The sequence below is a fragment of the Nannobrachium achirus genome, assembly GCF_963921795.1.
Source record: "Nannobrachium achirus genome assembly, chromosome: 14".
Taxonomy (NCBI): domain Eukaryota; kingdom Metazoa; phylum Chordata; class Actinopteri; order Myctophiformes; family Myctophidae; genus Nannobrachium; species Nannobrachium achirus.
In genome coordinates, this window is record NC_137821.1 from 42,408,839 (window position 1) to 42,425,243 (window position 16,405).

The 16,405-nt window shown below is 40.2% G+C and overlaps 1 protein-coding gene across 1 annotated transcript in view; it reads left to right on the forward strand.

Annotated features, from left to right (window-relative positions):
- The window catches only part of dock11 (dedicator of cytokinesis 11), a 161,035-nt gene that overhangs the window by 135,452 nt on the left and 9,178 nt on the right, over positions 1-16,405 (forward strand). The window contains exons 48-50 of the mRNA XM_080741633.1: positions 2,503-2,649; positions 5,149-5,359; positions 8,606-8,796. Of these exons, the coding sequence (XP_080597759.1) occupies positions 2,503-2,649; positions 5,149-5,359; positions 8,606-8,796 (549 nt within the window). The remainder of the gene's footprint in view (positions 1-2,502; positions 2,650-5,148; positions 5,360-8,605; positions 8,797-16,405) is intronic.

The window sequence follows — 16,405 nt, forward strand, 5'->3', positions numbered from 1 at the left end:
CGCCGCTAAGAAATATGTAACAAAAATAGGCTAATGTGTTCACTTCCGGCAGAAAGCGTAAAAATTTGCACCTAGTGGTATTTTTGTGTGCCGAATTCAAAAATTGACGGTCCCAAGCACTTTTCCAATGGGATCTGGTGGCTCTAATTCACTTACCATGCTAGGGAAAAAAGACCCCCCAAAAAATCTTCTTTAAATAGCATGTGAGGGGTCTATCTAGGGGGTTTTCATGATTCTGAATCCATTGCAAGCATTTGTTTTGCACGAAAAACATTCCTTGGGCTAAAGATGGACCCTACACAACTGTGAAAAGTGATGACTCGTCACTAAACCATAGTTTTGTGGGGTCCATTTCTTGCCCAAGGAATGTTTTTTGTGCAAAACAAATGCTTGGAATGGATTCAGAATCATGAAAACCCCCTAGATAGACCCCTCACATGCTACTTAAAGAAGATTTTTGTCGGTTCTTTTTTCCCTGTATGGTAAGTGAATTAGAGAAAAGTGAATTTGAGAAAAGTGCTTAGGACCGTCAATTTTTGAATTCAGCGCACAAAAATACCCATAGGTGCAAATTTTCACGCTTTCTGCCGGAAGTGAACACCTTTTTCACATATTTCTCCCACTATATGTGATAAGCGCTCTCAGCAGGTGTCTCACGGAGAGGATGTTTCAAATAAAAGCATGAGTCAGACTCTCTCCACAGGCATGTGGTTTACACGTCACACAGGACTCGCTGTCCACAACCACTTCACTCGTGTGTTTACTGGAGAAAGCTAGCAGACGACAATGACATTGCATTATGTCTGACTTACACCACAAGGCCTCAGAAATGGAGTCATTAACCGCAACGCAATGCGGAAAAGTGTGGGCATTCATTCCTTTTTGGCATGATTGTTACCATGAGAAATGTCGCAGCTTGTCTCCATCTGTGTCAGTTCCTCCTTCGGTCAGTACACATATTTACAGTCTATTGGTTCCCTTGTCACTGTGATATCAATCTGACATCATGCTCTTATGTCACTGTGATGCAGGGGAACCACTCTTAACAGAATGGGTTTTCTGCTTTGACATCACACACACCTTTTATGCCCATATATTGTATGCCCATATATAGTCGACAATGTGATGTCAGAACATGCCCATATATGGGCATTCCCAGATCACACTTGCAAATTAATTACATCCTTGTCCGTTGTATGCCCATATATGGAGATCCCTGTCCAAATGTCATCAATATTAAGGGCATATCTGGGAATGCCCATATTTTGTAATGCCCATACATGGGCATTTTCTGCCAATCTCAACAGGCACTGTTGAGATTGGGTAACTGGTTGGATATACATCACTGGCCAGATAGCCAAGAGGCGTCTTACTAAAGGAATCTCCTTTTCACATGTTTATTCACCTCTCTGGGCAGTGGACAACGAATGTACGTTTCGACCCGTCATTCTTCCTCAGCGTTGTGCCAAGATGACGGGAAGTGAGGTATAAATAGTGTGTGCTCATATCAACTGTGATATGAAACTGGTGACGTTTGTCACCCTGAAAGTTGACAATGAAGTCCTTTACATTTTAAGGTACCAAGACTTATTGATTTATGATGATTTATTAGTTGCAACGTGAAGATGTACAGTTCTGTATAAAGTATAGATCTAGTTTTCTATGTATGTTGTGAGGGTTCAGCAGCAGCATCAATAAACTTTCAATGCAGGACGTTAGATTTAGGCCTAAAATTATTGAATGCTTTAACCAGTGAAAAATAGCAGATATACAAGCTCACAGCACGGCACTCGGTGCCGCGCTGTGAGCTTGTATATCTGCTATTTTTGAAAAAGTCGTGAAAATGTGTGCAAATCTTTGACTATATGTATTTTCAAAGAGAACGTGTGTAACTCAAATTTTGCTTCTGGGTGGTCCCTGGAACTAAATATTTTGAGATGGGGGTCCGTGGCCAAACGCATATCATTTTGGGGGTCCTTCACATGAAAAGGTTTGAGAACCACTGACATAGTAGTCTCTCAACAGGCTAACTGAGCTCCATTTAAGTGAAAAGGACCTTTTCTTTGACGATGGCTAGCCTGATTGCCGACATAGAAACATAGGTTTTTCAAAAAGTCTTAGAAGGATTCAAAAGACACTTATAGAATCGGGTCAAAATTCAAATTTTCACGATTTTTCAAAAATAGCAGATCTACAAGCTTGCAGCGCGGCACTCGGTGCCGCACTGTGAGCTTGTATATCTGCTATTTTTCAATAGTTAAAGCATAAAATAATGATACACGATAATGTGTACCCGTTCTAAATGGGTTAATCACAACGTATGCCGTGATGTATGCCATCCAGTCACATACAGTATTTACTGTAAGTGCATAAAAAATCATCTTGCCGCCCGGTGTCAGTCAAACCCGTTTTCTGCGTTGGCCTGGCGGGGTGTTGTTTCCTAGCGGGGAGCTTCATCACGTTGTTTGCTTAACAGATTTAATTTGGTTTCTTGCGGACAAGGGCTTGTTCGAGGAGGAGGACGGGAAGGAGTACATCTACAAGGAGCCCAAACTCACCGGCCTGTCTGAGATCTCCCAGCGCCTGCTGGCCCTCTACGGGGACAAGTTCGGAGCGGAGAATGTCCGCATCATTCAGGATTCCAACAAGGTAACGTGCAAAAAGCACGGCGAAGGGAGGACGGGGTGGGAGACCCCTGAGTTCACATGGTGAGGGGTTTACGTCTTATGTAAAAGTTAGTTCAACACATCGCTGCATGTATTTATTTTCCCAAAATATGTCACGACCCCACTTGTCTAGGGGCAAGGGAATCGTGACATATTTACTCAGGACACCGTAATTGCAAGAATACAATATTTATTTACAAAATAGATAGATGGAATATTTACAAGTGTTTAGCAAGGAATGGTTTCCATGACGTTCTTTTTAGTAGAAATATGTACAATGATGATCTGGCTCAGGAAATAACAAAAAAGATAGATAGATAGATATAGATATAAACTAACACAAAGGATTAACAAACTCAAACAAAACGCATCTCTTTCCGAAGGAGATCAAATAATGTCAATAACGGGTCAACGGTGGGGAAAACAGGGTAGCGGACGGCCCTGCCTGCCTGTATTACAGCGATGTTTCCCAGTTGATGAGTTGAGTATCGAGGAGTTATTCGGCTAATTTAATCGGCCCTGTGTTTGCTCAGGAACACCTCACTGATCTCCACTGTACAGTAGAGCCACAGATGCCAAACCGACATTCACAGACGCCTTTTGATGAGGCTGTTTTTAAGCACACAGGGAGACGTGGTTAAGAGGTCACGGTGAAAAGTTCAATCAACTTTATTATTTTATTGATGTCATTATTTGGCAGTAAATTCTCTATAGCAACCAGTAGCCCTGTCAGCTGGAAGTCATACAGGCCAATAGAGGCCTGTATGACTTGTACAGTACAGTACAGTACTTGATACTGTAAACATCATATGTGTGTGCATCCAACGCTCCTTATTCCTACCTCAAATAATTGAGGTAGGAACCTCCGCTCTTCACAACCTCCGCTCTTCAAACACTAAACACTCCTCAAAACCACCTAAGACCCACCTACGTACGGTAGCATGTACAGTACGCCCTCCCTGCCCACCTGAGAGCACCACAGTCGGTTGAATTTCTTCTTTTTTAATAATCACATTTTTATTGATTTTTCACATAAATGTGGGACAGAAAAGTATTAAAATATTTGTACAAACTGCAATAAAACAAATTTAAGACATACCAAACGGAAACAAGAACAAAAAAAACAGACAAACACAAAAACAAAAATATGGGCGAACAGCACAATACAATATTAATACAATTATTCATACTTATCCTTACACAGTCAATTATTCAGAGTGGTAACATCTCCACACAAGGGGCACACTAAAAGGTCCATTATAAATCAGTGTAGCTAGATCCTTGGGCAAATAGTTTATCAGCGGCTGCCAAATATTTAGAAAATCGTCTTCCTTCTCTTTTAATTTGGCACTCTTAACCCTTTTTGTGCCTATCCCGAACAAGTTCGGCTTTATTTCAATCCAATACAATATTTTATTTGCTATTTTACTTACCCCGAGCTGCTTGGAGCAACGTGGGTGGTCCTTGCTCGTCCAGCGCTAACCAACGACAGACGCTAGATGGTCCGACGATTTATTCCATTGAAAATGGTTTAAAATAAAGTTTAGAGCCCCCCAAAAAAAACTCAATCTATACTGTTGGCGGCGCGACGTATTCCGGGGTGCCTATCCCGAAGTAGTCCGGGATATTTAATAAAATGAATTATTTAATCGGAGGCCTCAACGAAGCCCCGGTCTAAACGTCCATCCATGGTCCGGGCCAACACTCGGCCATACACGGGCCGTAGTCGCGCTAACGGCCGCATCGCGCCGCCCACTCCGATAATAAATCACATCTTTAGACAGTATTTTCTCCGGATTGTGTTCCCAGACCCAAAGAGAACGTTTTTTTGCGACTGAAATAGCTTTAGATCGGGCTTCTAAAGGGGTTAGTATTTTGGCTACGTGTCAGCTAGCTTCCTCCTCTCGTCCCACATAGCATTGGCTGGAGTGAAATCCCAAGGCACTTCTTGGGACAGTGTCGACGGAAGCTAGAGCGAAGGTCTATAGAGAGATTTCTGGCACTCTAGCGGCCACTTGTGGCCCGGGGCACTGTATGAGTTAAAGAGATCTTTTTAACCCAGTGTAGACATGGAACGCATTCTGCGTCACTCTAGATTTTAACCACTTTAACTATTATGTTATGCTTTAACTAACTTAAGATATAGCACATATACAAGCTCAAGCTGTGGGCTTGTAGATCTGCGATCTTTTGTAAAATCATGGACATTTTAGCAAATCTTTGAATATATATTTTTTTAAAGCAAAGATTTGAAACTCAAATCTTTCTTTCTCAGGATCCCTGGAATGATGGGGGTCCGTGGTCAAATACATAATTATAATTCTAGGGGTCCTTGACATAAAAAATGTGAGCGCCACTGTTATAGAAACATACGTTCTTCCTCCAAGCTCACAACGCGTTGCAATGCGGCTTGGAGGTCTGCTATTGTTGATATTTTCACCAAAAGACCCCTTTAGACATTTCTAACATTCTCTGCTAACAGGTCAACCCCAAGGACTTGGACCCCAAGTTGGCCTACATCCAGGTCACCTTCGTCAAGCCCCACTTTGAGGAGAAGGAGGCGCCGGAGACGAAGACGGACTTCGAGAAGGCCCACAACATCAGCCGCTTCGTGTTCGAGACGCCCTACACGCTGACGGGGAAGAAGCATGGCGGCGTAGAGGAGCAGTGCAAGAGGAGGAGCGTGCTCACAAGTATGTGGAACTTATGCACGCACACATGTGTGTAGATTTGGGAGTAGCCTACTTGCAACATCTCTCTGTGTTGTACTAATCACAGTCAGTCATTCAAAGTGTTCATTTGGAAAATGACTTAAATCTCTGGAGTTAAATTAAGACTTTGAACATGGCAAAATGCCTTGGAAATGGTTTCGATTTTTACCGTCATCAGGATATTACAACATGTGGCGTCTTGCATCAGGAACCCTGCTGTAGGCCTACTCCTCCTAATTACCAAGAAATGTAGCCCAAATTGTCATTTAAAAAGAAGAATAATATCATTAATGCCAATGCATTGTATATATATACACACACACACACACACACACACACACACACACACACACACACACACACACACACACACACAGTATATATACACATACATACATTTTTTTATGTATTCTTAAAGGTTAAATAATGTCACCATATATATTTTTGCTTTTATTCTCAATATGTCCAGACTGACTGACTCCCCTTTGGTTGAAACACACATGACATTACTCCCTCTCCCCAAAATAAAATAAAATAAAAATTACTCCCTCTCCCTCCCTGCTGTAGCACCTTGTTCTATGCTGAACGTGTGCTTCTCCATTATCCCACAACCAGCATAATTTCATCGCTGTTTGGCAGGAACCTCTTATCTCCATATAAATATATATTTTTTTTCATATATAAATGCCCTACTTGATCATACGACAGCGTCACATATTGCTGTGTGTTGGCGAGCATGTAGATCTGCTACGTTTGCTGTTTTGGAATTTGAATCCTGAAAAGTAACAGAGACTGTTTACTCTCATAGTTTACAAGGCAAGTAGATATAGGCCTACTGTAGTTAGACATTTATTGATCGGACTGGGGAAATTCAGTTGTCATGGCAGATATGAAAACACAGGACAGATACAGAAAGGGAGAACCAGCTACAGTTGGAGCAATAAAACACTAACAATAAAACAGCCACACCTCCATACGCAAATTATGGAGTCGGCATAATGTATTGCGGGTATAGCGGGGGAATGTATTTCTATTAACACTTGGGCTGCCATAGTTTTGTCATAACTAATGTAGATTAACTATTGCTTTTCCTTTTACCTGATTTTCAGTGCGGCGTGCACACGTCTCAGCCCTCGTTCACGGCTGTTCAACGTCTCGTCTTTCACACAGAGAAGAAAACAATAACACGACGATGCATGAGTTAGATACAGTCCATAGAACACTGCGTGACTGGTTAGTCAAAACAAATGGTCCGAGTTGGCGTAAAAGCAGCCTTCTTACCTTGTGCAAATTACACATTTTTATCTTTAAAAGATGCCTCCTGTCTTATTGCCTTTTCCCCCTCAATCTTTTGTATTCCTTTCATACTGTACATGGTCTCATATAGCCTGGCTACCAGCCTGCTACCAGTGTTGATTTCGTCGACTAAAACTATGACGAAAAATGTTTGTCGACTGCGTTTTTTTCACTGACGAAAACTACGGTAAATAAAAACTAAATAAAAACTAAGCTGTGATGACTAAAACTAAGACTAAATATATTGACAATTTCGTCAACAAAATAAAAACTAGACTAAAACGTTAGGGAGGGACTAGTGGAGGAGAGTCATTTTATGTTTGGTTGCTCTCAGGTGTTGCTTGCTAAAAATAGCAGATCTACAAGCTCACAATGCGTCGCGTTGCGAGCTTGTAGATCGGCTATTTTCAGCACACAACCAAGTGTAAAATCAGCCATTACGATGGCATCAAGGCCTGCCAAAATACATTTTAGCTGACTAAATTAACTGTAGATTTAGTTGCCTAAAATCTCTTATATTTAGTTGACTAAAATTAAACTAAAACTAAAACTAAAACTTTTCAGGTGACTAAATTATGACTAAAACTAAAAAGACATTTTATTCAAAAGACTATGACTAAAACTAAATCAAAATTTGCTGTCAAAAACAACACTGCCTGCTATGCTACGTTCAGTGGATTTGTTTTGTTGCTTTGCTGAAGGTAGCGTGGCAGGCCGGTACCCAGGCTACTGTAGGTTCCATAGGGATATTTTATTACAGTTATCAGTATGATACCTTGTCCTCTTTGTCAGGGTTTGCGTGTTATACTGACGAGGTTGTATGGTGCTAAGGTTAGGGTATGTATGGCTCAATAGAAAATCCACAAAGGATTTCTCACAATACATACAGTGCAGTATGTCAATATATGTATGTCAGTGTTCTTCACATAAGAAGCTCATTTCAATCATGAATATCAAATGTCCATCTAGGAAGAAATGAGTATCTTATGTCAGTCATTCCTCCTCGTGTACATTTTGTGTCCTTTTGGGGGTCAGGATAAGTGTTTAATTTCCTTTGTAAATGTCCTGGATTCTTTTTTTCTTTTTCTTTTTTTTACAGAAGTAGTATTCGTTTGAATTAGTAATTGTGTAGCCTATAGTACATATAGTGAGAGAGAGTGGATGTTTTTGAAAAGAAGATGTCATTATGTGAAGTGTTTAGCTTAAATACTGTAGGTGTGTTTATGTACATTGCTTTGCAACGATTGATATACGTAAGCACGTATGTGTAGCTGAAGAGCATTAGGTGGTGCTCACGTGCGCGCGCACACACACACACACACACACACACACACACACACACACACACACACACACACACACACACACACACACACACACACACACACACACACACACACACACACACACACACACACACACACACACACACACACACACACACACACGCATGTTTTTTTTAGATTATTTGTTTTTACAGACAGCATTTTATCTTTGACCATGACCGTCACCAACCGCTGTGTTTTGCTCCATGCCAGCATACTGTATGTTGGTAAATGGTCGGGCTGACAGTGACAGCAGGAGGACCTCCCAGCTCGCTAATGTTATGCCGCGCGATCCGTACATTGAGCGCTTTGTTGACTCAAATGCCGATCAGGGGGATTATTTTGTTTGCTGTTTACACCAGCAGAACACAGGTGCAGGGTACAGATAGAACCAAATGTACCCGTGGATATTTGTACGCTGTCGGAGTATCCTCGTGTGCTTCTGCCAGCACGCGAAATGCTCTGCAAGGGCTTGTGTGTGTGTTGTCTTGTGTTGCTGCTTGTTTTCGGTCGGCAATCCGGCACATGGGCAATATAAGGTATTCCTACTGACGATTGTGTTTGTGGTATGTGTGTGTGCATGTGTATGTGCGTGTGCGTGCAACAGCTGCCCACACCTTCCCTTACGTGAAGAAGCGCATCGAGGTGCGGGACGAGAAGCAGCTGGAGCTGAAGCCCGTGGACGTGGCCATCGACGAGATGCGGGCGCGCACCGCCGAGCTGACCAAGCTCTGCTCCAGCACGGAGGTGGACATGATCCAGCTGCAGCTCAAACTGCAGGGCTGCGTCTCTGTGCAGGTAAAAGGCTAGATAATGAATGTACCTATTTAAGATCATTGGAGAAAACAGCCTTAAAGTACAACTCTGCCCTAAATAACATCTAGTTAGGAAAATGAGCCTAGATGTTATTTTGGGCGGAGTTGTCCTTTAATGTTTCAGCAAAAGACATATATTTAAGGTGCTTTGTGTAACACAGACTCATGTATTGATAGAAGGATGTTAAATAATAACTAGAAATACTGTTCCTTCGAAACAGTGTGGGCTCGATTCCAACCCAAAACAATAATAGTAAAAGTGTCAAGTTCCCAGGCAATGCTCTCTTTCATTTTACTGACGTAAAATGGTAATGCAAATACAATGTAGACAAGCAGTGTTATTACATGAACTTAAAGGACCAGGTCACCTTTGGGACAACCAGATCTTATTTTATTGTTGTGTGGGGACACGATCAACACAATGTTGAGTTATTTTTTGTGTTCAATCTGTGTTTTTAGATATTTTAGTATTTCAGTATGCTACAACTGGTCATATGATGCATTTTGCATCATATGATGCATGAGATGATGCAATATCATGCTACAAAGCATCATATGACCAGTTGTAGCATGCTGAAATAATAAAATATCTAAAAACACAGATTGAACACAAGAAATTACAGGATTGTGTTGATCGTGTCCCACACAACAATAAAATAAGATCTGGTTGTCCCAGAGGTGACCTGGTCCTTTAAAGGTATGGACAATTAAATCAAAATAAAATTAAAATATAATGTGGACGGGTAACCAACAACAAAAGTTCGAGACCAGTAGCATGTTGGGAACTGAAGTTATGGCTGTTTAAAGCCTGGGAAGAAAGATGGGGAACCTGTGTGTGTGTGTGTGTGTGTGTGTGTGTGTGTGTGTGTGTGTGTGTGTGTGTGTGTGTGTGTGTGTGTGTGTGTGTGTGTGTGTGTGTGTGTGTGTGTGTGTGTGTGTGTGTGTGTGTGTGTGTGTGTGTGTGTGTGTGTGTGTGTGTGTGTGTGTGTCTGTCCTAGGGGTCCCTGAACTACACTTTGCAAACCAGCAAACCACATCAAAGTAATAGTACGCAGATGGTCCTAATATTGACAAGCTTTTTAAAAACAGCAGATCTACAAGATCACAACATGTCTCAATGTCACATTGTAGATCAGCTTCTACGTGATTCATCTACCGTATGTTTTGTATTAATAATAAAATCTGCAAAGTAACAAGTAACTAAAGCTGCCAAATGCAATTGCAGTGGAGTATAAGTAACAAAAGTGTAAAGTAAAAGTTGGTATACAGTACGCGACATGCTGATCCAAATGCATATGGGATATACTAGGATTCAAATGCAGACAGGCTGAAATTCATGGCTTTTAAAGTGTTTGGGGTGTGGTTTTGCCAGGTGGGTCCACTTCGGTTGATCGTCTGATTTGGAAATGCATTGGTTGTGATATCTCCCTGACAACCAACAACAACCACACAGAGTGCCCCTGCGGGTTCTAGGATATATACTGTAAAGCCCATCGCCCGGGAACCTTATTCTTTTTAAGTTAAATTTCTAAAACACTACAAAACATGTGTCAAAGACAAATACAAGCAAACGTCTCCACAGTAACACAGTAACAGTTGTTTGTGTGTCAGTGTGTGTGTATGCGTGTGTGTGTGCGTGTGTGCGTGCGTGCGTGCGTGCGTGTTAATAATTATTATTATTATTAATAATAAAATCTGCTAAATAAAAAGTAACTGAAGCTGTCAAATGCTGTATTTATAGTAGAGTATAAGTAACAAAAATGGAAATTAGAGTAAAAGTACCTAAAAATTGTACTGTAGGTACAAGTACTTGTTTGTATATACTTGAGTAAATGTACTTGGTTACTTTGCAGCACCACTAGCCTTACATTAAGACGTCTCTGCCGAGACTTTCGCATTGTCACTGCAGGGCCGACTTATGTAAGGCTACATCACCACAGAACAGCCAATGACAGCCAAGCCTTTAATCACAGCTGTGTCAATCAGTAGAGTGGAGAGGGACATTTATTTATAGTTTTAACTATAACTATAGTTTTATACATCACACAGCTTAGACATTTGGATCAAATCAGACAGCAGACCTGTGTGAACGCATTGATATAAATAGCATATCTGAAGTGTGAATATTGCAGCCACAGCGACTTAATATAAACATGGGTCCCTTTCCTCTGTCTCACTCTCTCCCCACTCACTAAACCCATTGGAAATGCATTGGGTGCTTAAAGTTAAACATTTTTATTTTTTTATAATTAAACTACAAAACATTTCAAAACCAAAAGTACAAGCACACGTGTCCTCAGTAAGCTGAACACATAAAAATTTGAATGGTGTTGAAAGGTGTAAGCGTTTAAGAGATGAAGCGCGCCAAAGTTTTGAGGAGATACTGACTAGTATAATATAGAAATAAACTAGAAATACTGTTCCTCCGAAACAGTGTGGGCTCGCTTCCAACCCAACAAATAGGATACTTTAAGGTACTGTAAGGTACAGTACCTTACAGTATTGTACTGTACCTTACTATACTGTACTGCACCTTACTGTACTGTACTGTACTGTACTGTAACTTACTGTACTTTACTGTATTCTACTGTACTGTACCTTACTGTACTTTACTGTACTCTACTGTAACTTACTGTACTTTACTGTACTCTACTGTACCTTACTGTACTGTACCTTACTGTACTGTACTTTACTGTACTCTACTGTACCTTACTGTACTATACTATACTCTACTCTACTGTACCGTACTGTACCTTATTGTACTGTACTCTACTGTACCTTACTATACTGTACTTTACTGTACTCTACTGTACTTTACTGTACTCCACTGTACCTTACTGTACTTTATTGTACTTTACTGTACTTTATTGTACTGTACTCTACTGTACTTTACTGTACTCTACTGTACCTTACTGTATTGTTTTGTACTTTACTGTACCTTACTGTACTTTACTGTACTCTACTGTAACTTACTGTACTTTACTGTACTCTACTGTACTGTACCTTACTGTACTGTACTGTACTCTACTGTACCTTACTGTACTGTACTTTACTGTACTCTACTGTACCTTACTGTACTGTACTGTACCTTACTGTACTATACTATACTGTACTCTACTGTACCGTACTGTACCTTACTGTACTGTACTCTACTGTACCTTACTATACTGTACTTTACTGTACTCTACTGTACTTTACTGTACTCTACTGTACCTTACTGTACTCCACTGTACCTTACTGTACTTTATTGTACTTTACTGTACCTTACTGTACTTTACTGTACTCTACTGAACCTTACTGTACTTTTACTGTACTCTACTGAACCTTACTGTACATATTCTATGTGTTCTAGAGGTGTATATTGAGTGCATATACTGTAGGTTAACAATCCCAGATCACATCTGTCCTCCACTATGTCTATAACCAAGGCGTTCTTCTATGTGGCCACTCCAGACTGAGGAGTGGAGCATGACTTTTATTGTGTTTGTGGATCTGATTTGAAAATGCATTGGTTGTGATATCTCTCTGAAAACCAACAACAACCACTAATACGGCTGATTGTCCCTGCGGGTTCTAGGATATATACTGTAAATCCCATTGCCCGGGATCCTAAAACCTTATTCTTTTTAAGTCAAATTTCTAAAACACTACAAAACATGTCTCAAAGACAAATACAAGCAAACGTCTCCACAGTAACACAAACACAGTAACAGTTGTGTGTGTGTGTGTGTGTGTGTGTGTGTGTGTGTGTGTGTGTGTGTGTGTGTGTGTGTGTGTGTGTGTGTGTGTGTGTGTGTGTGTGTGTGTGTGTGTGTGTGTGTGTGTGTGTGTGTGTGTGTGTGTGTGCGTGCGTGCGTGCGTGCGTGCGTGCGTGCGTGTGTGCACATTGTAGATCAACTTCATAGCAGTATTAAGTGGTCCATCTATGTTTTTTTATTAATAATACAATCTGCAAAGTAACAAGTAACTGAAGCTGTCAAATGCTGTATTTATAGTAGAGTATATGTAACAAAAATGGAAAGTAGAGTAAAAGTACCTCAAAATTGTACTGTAGGTACAAGTACTTGTATAGACTTGAGTAAATGTACTTGGTTACTTTGCAGCACCACAGAACAGCCAATGACAGACAGGCCTTTAATCACAGCTGTTTCAATCAGTAGAGTGGAGAGGAACATTTAGAGATATTTGTAGTTTTAACTCAGAATATATACATCACACAGCTTAGATATTTGGATCAAATCAGAGAGCAGACCTGTGTGAACGCAATGATATAAATAGCATATCTGAAGTGTGAATATTGCAGCCACAGCGCCTTAACATAAACATGGGTCTATTATCCTTCTCTCCACTCTGTCCCCACTCACTAAACCCATTGGAAATGCATTGGGTGCTTAAAGTTAAACATTTTTATTTTTTATATTTATACTACAAAACATTTCAAAACCAAAAATACAAGCACACGTGTCCTCAGTAAGCTGAACACATAAAAATTTGAATGGTGTTGAAAGGTGTAAGCGTTTAAGAGATGAATCGCGCCAAAGTTTTGAGGAGATACTGACTGACTGACTGATAGATAAATAAATAAAGAAATAATGAAGATAACATACGTGTGCTCGCCTTCCAGGCGAGCCCACAACTAGAAATACTGTTCCTTCGAAACAGTGTGGGCTCGCTTCCAACCCAACAAATAGGATACTTTAAGGTACTGTAAGGTACAGTACCTTACAGTATTGTACAGTACCTTACTATACTGTACTGTACTGTACTGTACTTTACTTTACTGTACTCTACTGTACCTTACTGTACTGTCTGTACCTTACTGTACTGTACTGTACCTTACTGTACTATACTATACTGTACTCTACTGTACCGTACTGTACCTTACTGTACTGTACTCTACTGTACCTTACTATACTGTACTTTACTGTACTCTACTGTACTTTACTGTACTCTACTGTACTGTACCTTACTGTACTTTACTGTACTCTACTGTACCTTACTGTACTGTACCTTACTGTACTGTACTTTACTGTACTCTACTGTACCTTACTGTACTGTACTGTACCTTACTGTACTATACTATACTATGCTGTACTCTACTGTACTGTACTGTACTGTACTCTACTGTACCTTACTATACTGTACTTTACTGTACTCTACTGTACTCTACTGTACTTTACTGTACTCTACTGTACCTTACTGTACTTTACTGTACTCTACTGTACCTTACTCTATTGTTTTGTACTTTACTGTACTGTACTCTACTTTACCTTACTGTACGGTACCTTACTGTACTCTACTGAACCTTACTGTACTTTTACTGTACTCTACTGAACATTACTGTACTGTATATAGTCTATGTGTTCTAGAGGTGTATATTGAGTGCATATACTGTAGGTTAACAATCCCAGATCACATCTGTCCTCCACTATGTCTATAACCAAGGCGTTCTTCTATGTGGCCACTCCAGACTGAGGAGTGGAGCATGACTTTTATTGTGTTTGTGGATCTGATTTGAAAATGCATTGGTTGTGATATCTCCCTGACAACCAACAACAACCACTAATACGGCTGAGTGTCCCTGCGGGTTCTAGGATATATACTGTAAATCCCATTGCCCGGGATCCTAAAACCTTATTCTTTTTAACTAAAATTTCTAAAACACTACAAAACATGTCTCAAAGACAAATACAAGCAAACGTCTCCACAGTAACACAGTAACAGTTGTGTGTGTGTGTGTGTGTGTGTGTGTGTGTGTGTGTGTGTGTGTGTGTGTGTGTGTGTGTGTGTGTGTGTGTGTGTGTGTGTGTGTGTGTGTGTGTGTGTGTGCGTGCGCGCGCGCGTGCGTGCGTGTGCGCGTGTGCGTGCACATTGTAGATCAACTTCATAGCAGTATTAAGTGGTCCATCTATGTTTTTTTATTAATAATAAAATCTACAAAGTAACAAGTAACTGAAGCTGTCAAATGCTGTATTTATAGTAGAGTATATGTAACAAAAATGGAAAGTAGAGTAAAAGTACCTCAAAATTGTACTGTAGGTACAAGTACTTGTATATACTTGAGTAAATGTACTTGGTTACTTTGCAGCACCACAGAACAGCCAATGACAGACAGGCCTTTAATCACAGCTGTTTCAATCAGTAGAGTGGAGAGGGACATTTAGAGATATTTGTAGTTTTAACTCAGAATATATACATCACACAGCTTAGATATTTGGATCAAATCAGAGAGCAGACCTGTGTGAACGCATTGATATAAATAGCATATCTGAAGTGTGAACATTACAGCCACAGCGCCTTAACATAAACATGGGTCCCTTTCCTCTGTCTACACTCTCTCCCCACTCACTAAACCCATTGGAAATGCATTGGGTGCTTAAAGTTAAACATTTTTTTTTTTTTATAATTATACTACAAAACATTTCAAAAAGAAAAATACAAGCACACGTGTCCTCAGTAAGCTGAACACATAAAAATTTGAATGGTGTTGAAAGGTGTAAGCGTTTAGGAGATGAATCGCGCCAAAGTTTTGAGGAGATACACATATAGCTATAAATAAACAAACAAATAAATAATGAAGATAACATACGTGTGCTCGCCTTCCAGGCGAGCCCACAACTAGAAAGACTGTTCCTTCGAAACAGTGTGGGCTCGCTTCCAACCCAAAACAATAATAGTAAAAGTGTCAAGTTCCCAGGCAATGCTCTCTTTCATTTTACTGACGTAAAATGGTAATGCAAATACAATGTAGACAAGCAGTGTTATTACATGAACTTAAAGGACCAGGTCACCTTTGGGACAACCAGATCTTATTTTATTGTTGTGTGGGGACACGATCAACACAATGTTGAGTTATTTTTTGTGTTCAATCTGTGTTTTTAGATATTTTAGTATTTCAGTATGCTACAACTGGTCATATGATGCATTTTGCATCATATGATGCATGAGATGATGCAATATCATGCTACAAAGCATCATATGACCAGTTGTAGCATGCTGAAATACTAAAATATCTAAAAACACAGATTGAACACAAGAAATTACAGGATTGTGTTGATCGTGTCCCACACAACAATAAAATAAGATCTGGTTGTTGTCCCAGAGGTGACCTGGTCCTTTAACGGTATGGGGGGTATACGTTTTAGCATGAAAATATCCACCTGTTTCCGCGAGAATTTACTGTAGCATTATGTGTGGGACACATCCGGAGAACAGCAGACATACAACCTCACACCACCTGCACAATGCACGATGGGACGTTGGAAACGTGTGGATACTACCATGTTAAGTGCCAAGCAGGAGGCACATGCTCAGCAAGGTTTACTTAACTTACCGAATAAAATTTATTCTCATTTTCTGAAAATAGCACATCTACAAGCTCATAACGTGTCACATTGTATGTCAGATGCACAGTGTGTGGTTACTGTATGTTTTGTATTAATACAATCTGCAGGAGATACTACTATGATAGATAAATAAAGAAATAATTAAGATAACAATAAAAACAATGTGGACGGGTAAACAAACAAGTTCGAGACCAGTAGCATGTTGAGAACTGAAGTTATGGCTCTTTAAAGCCCGGCCATTTGGGA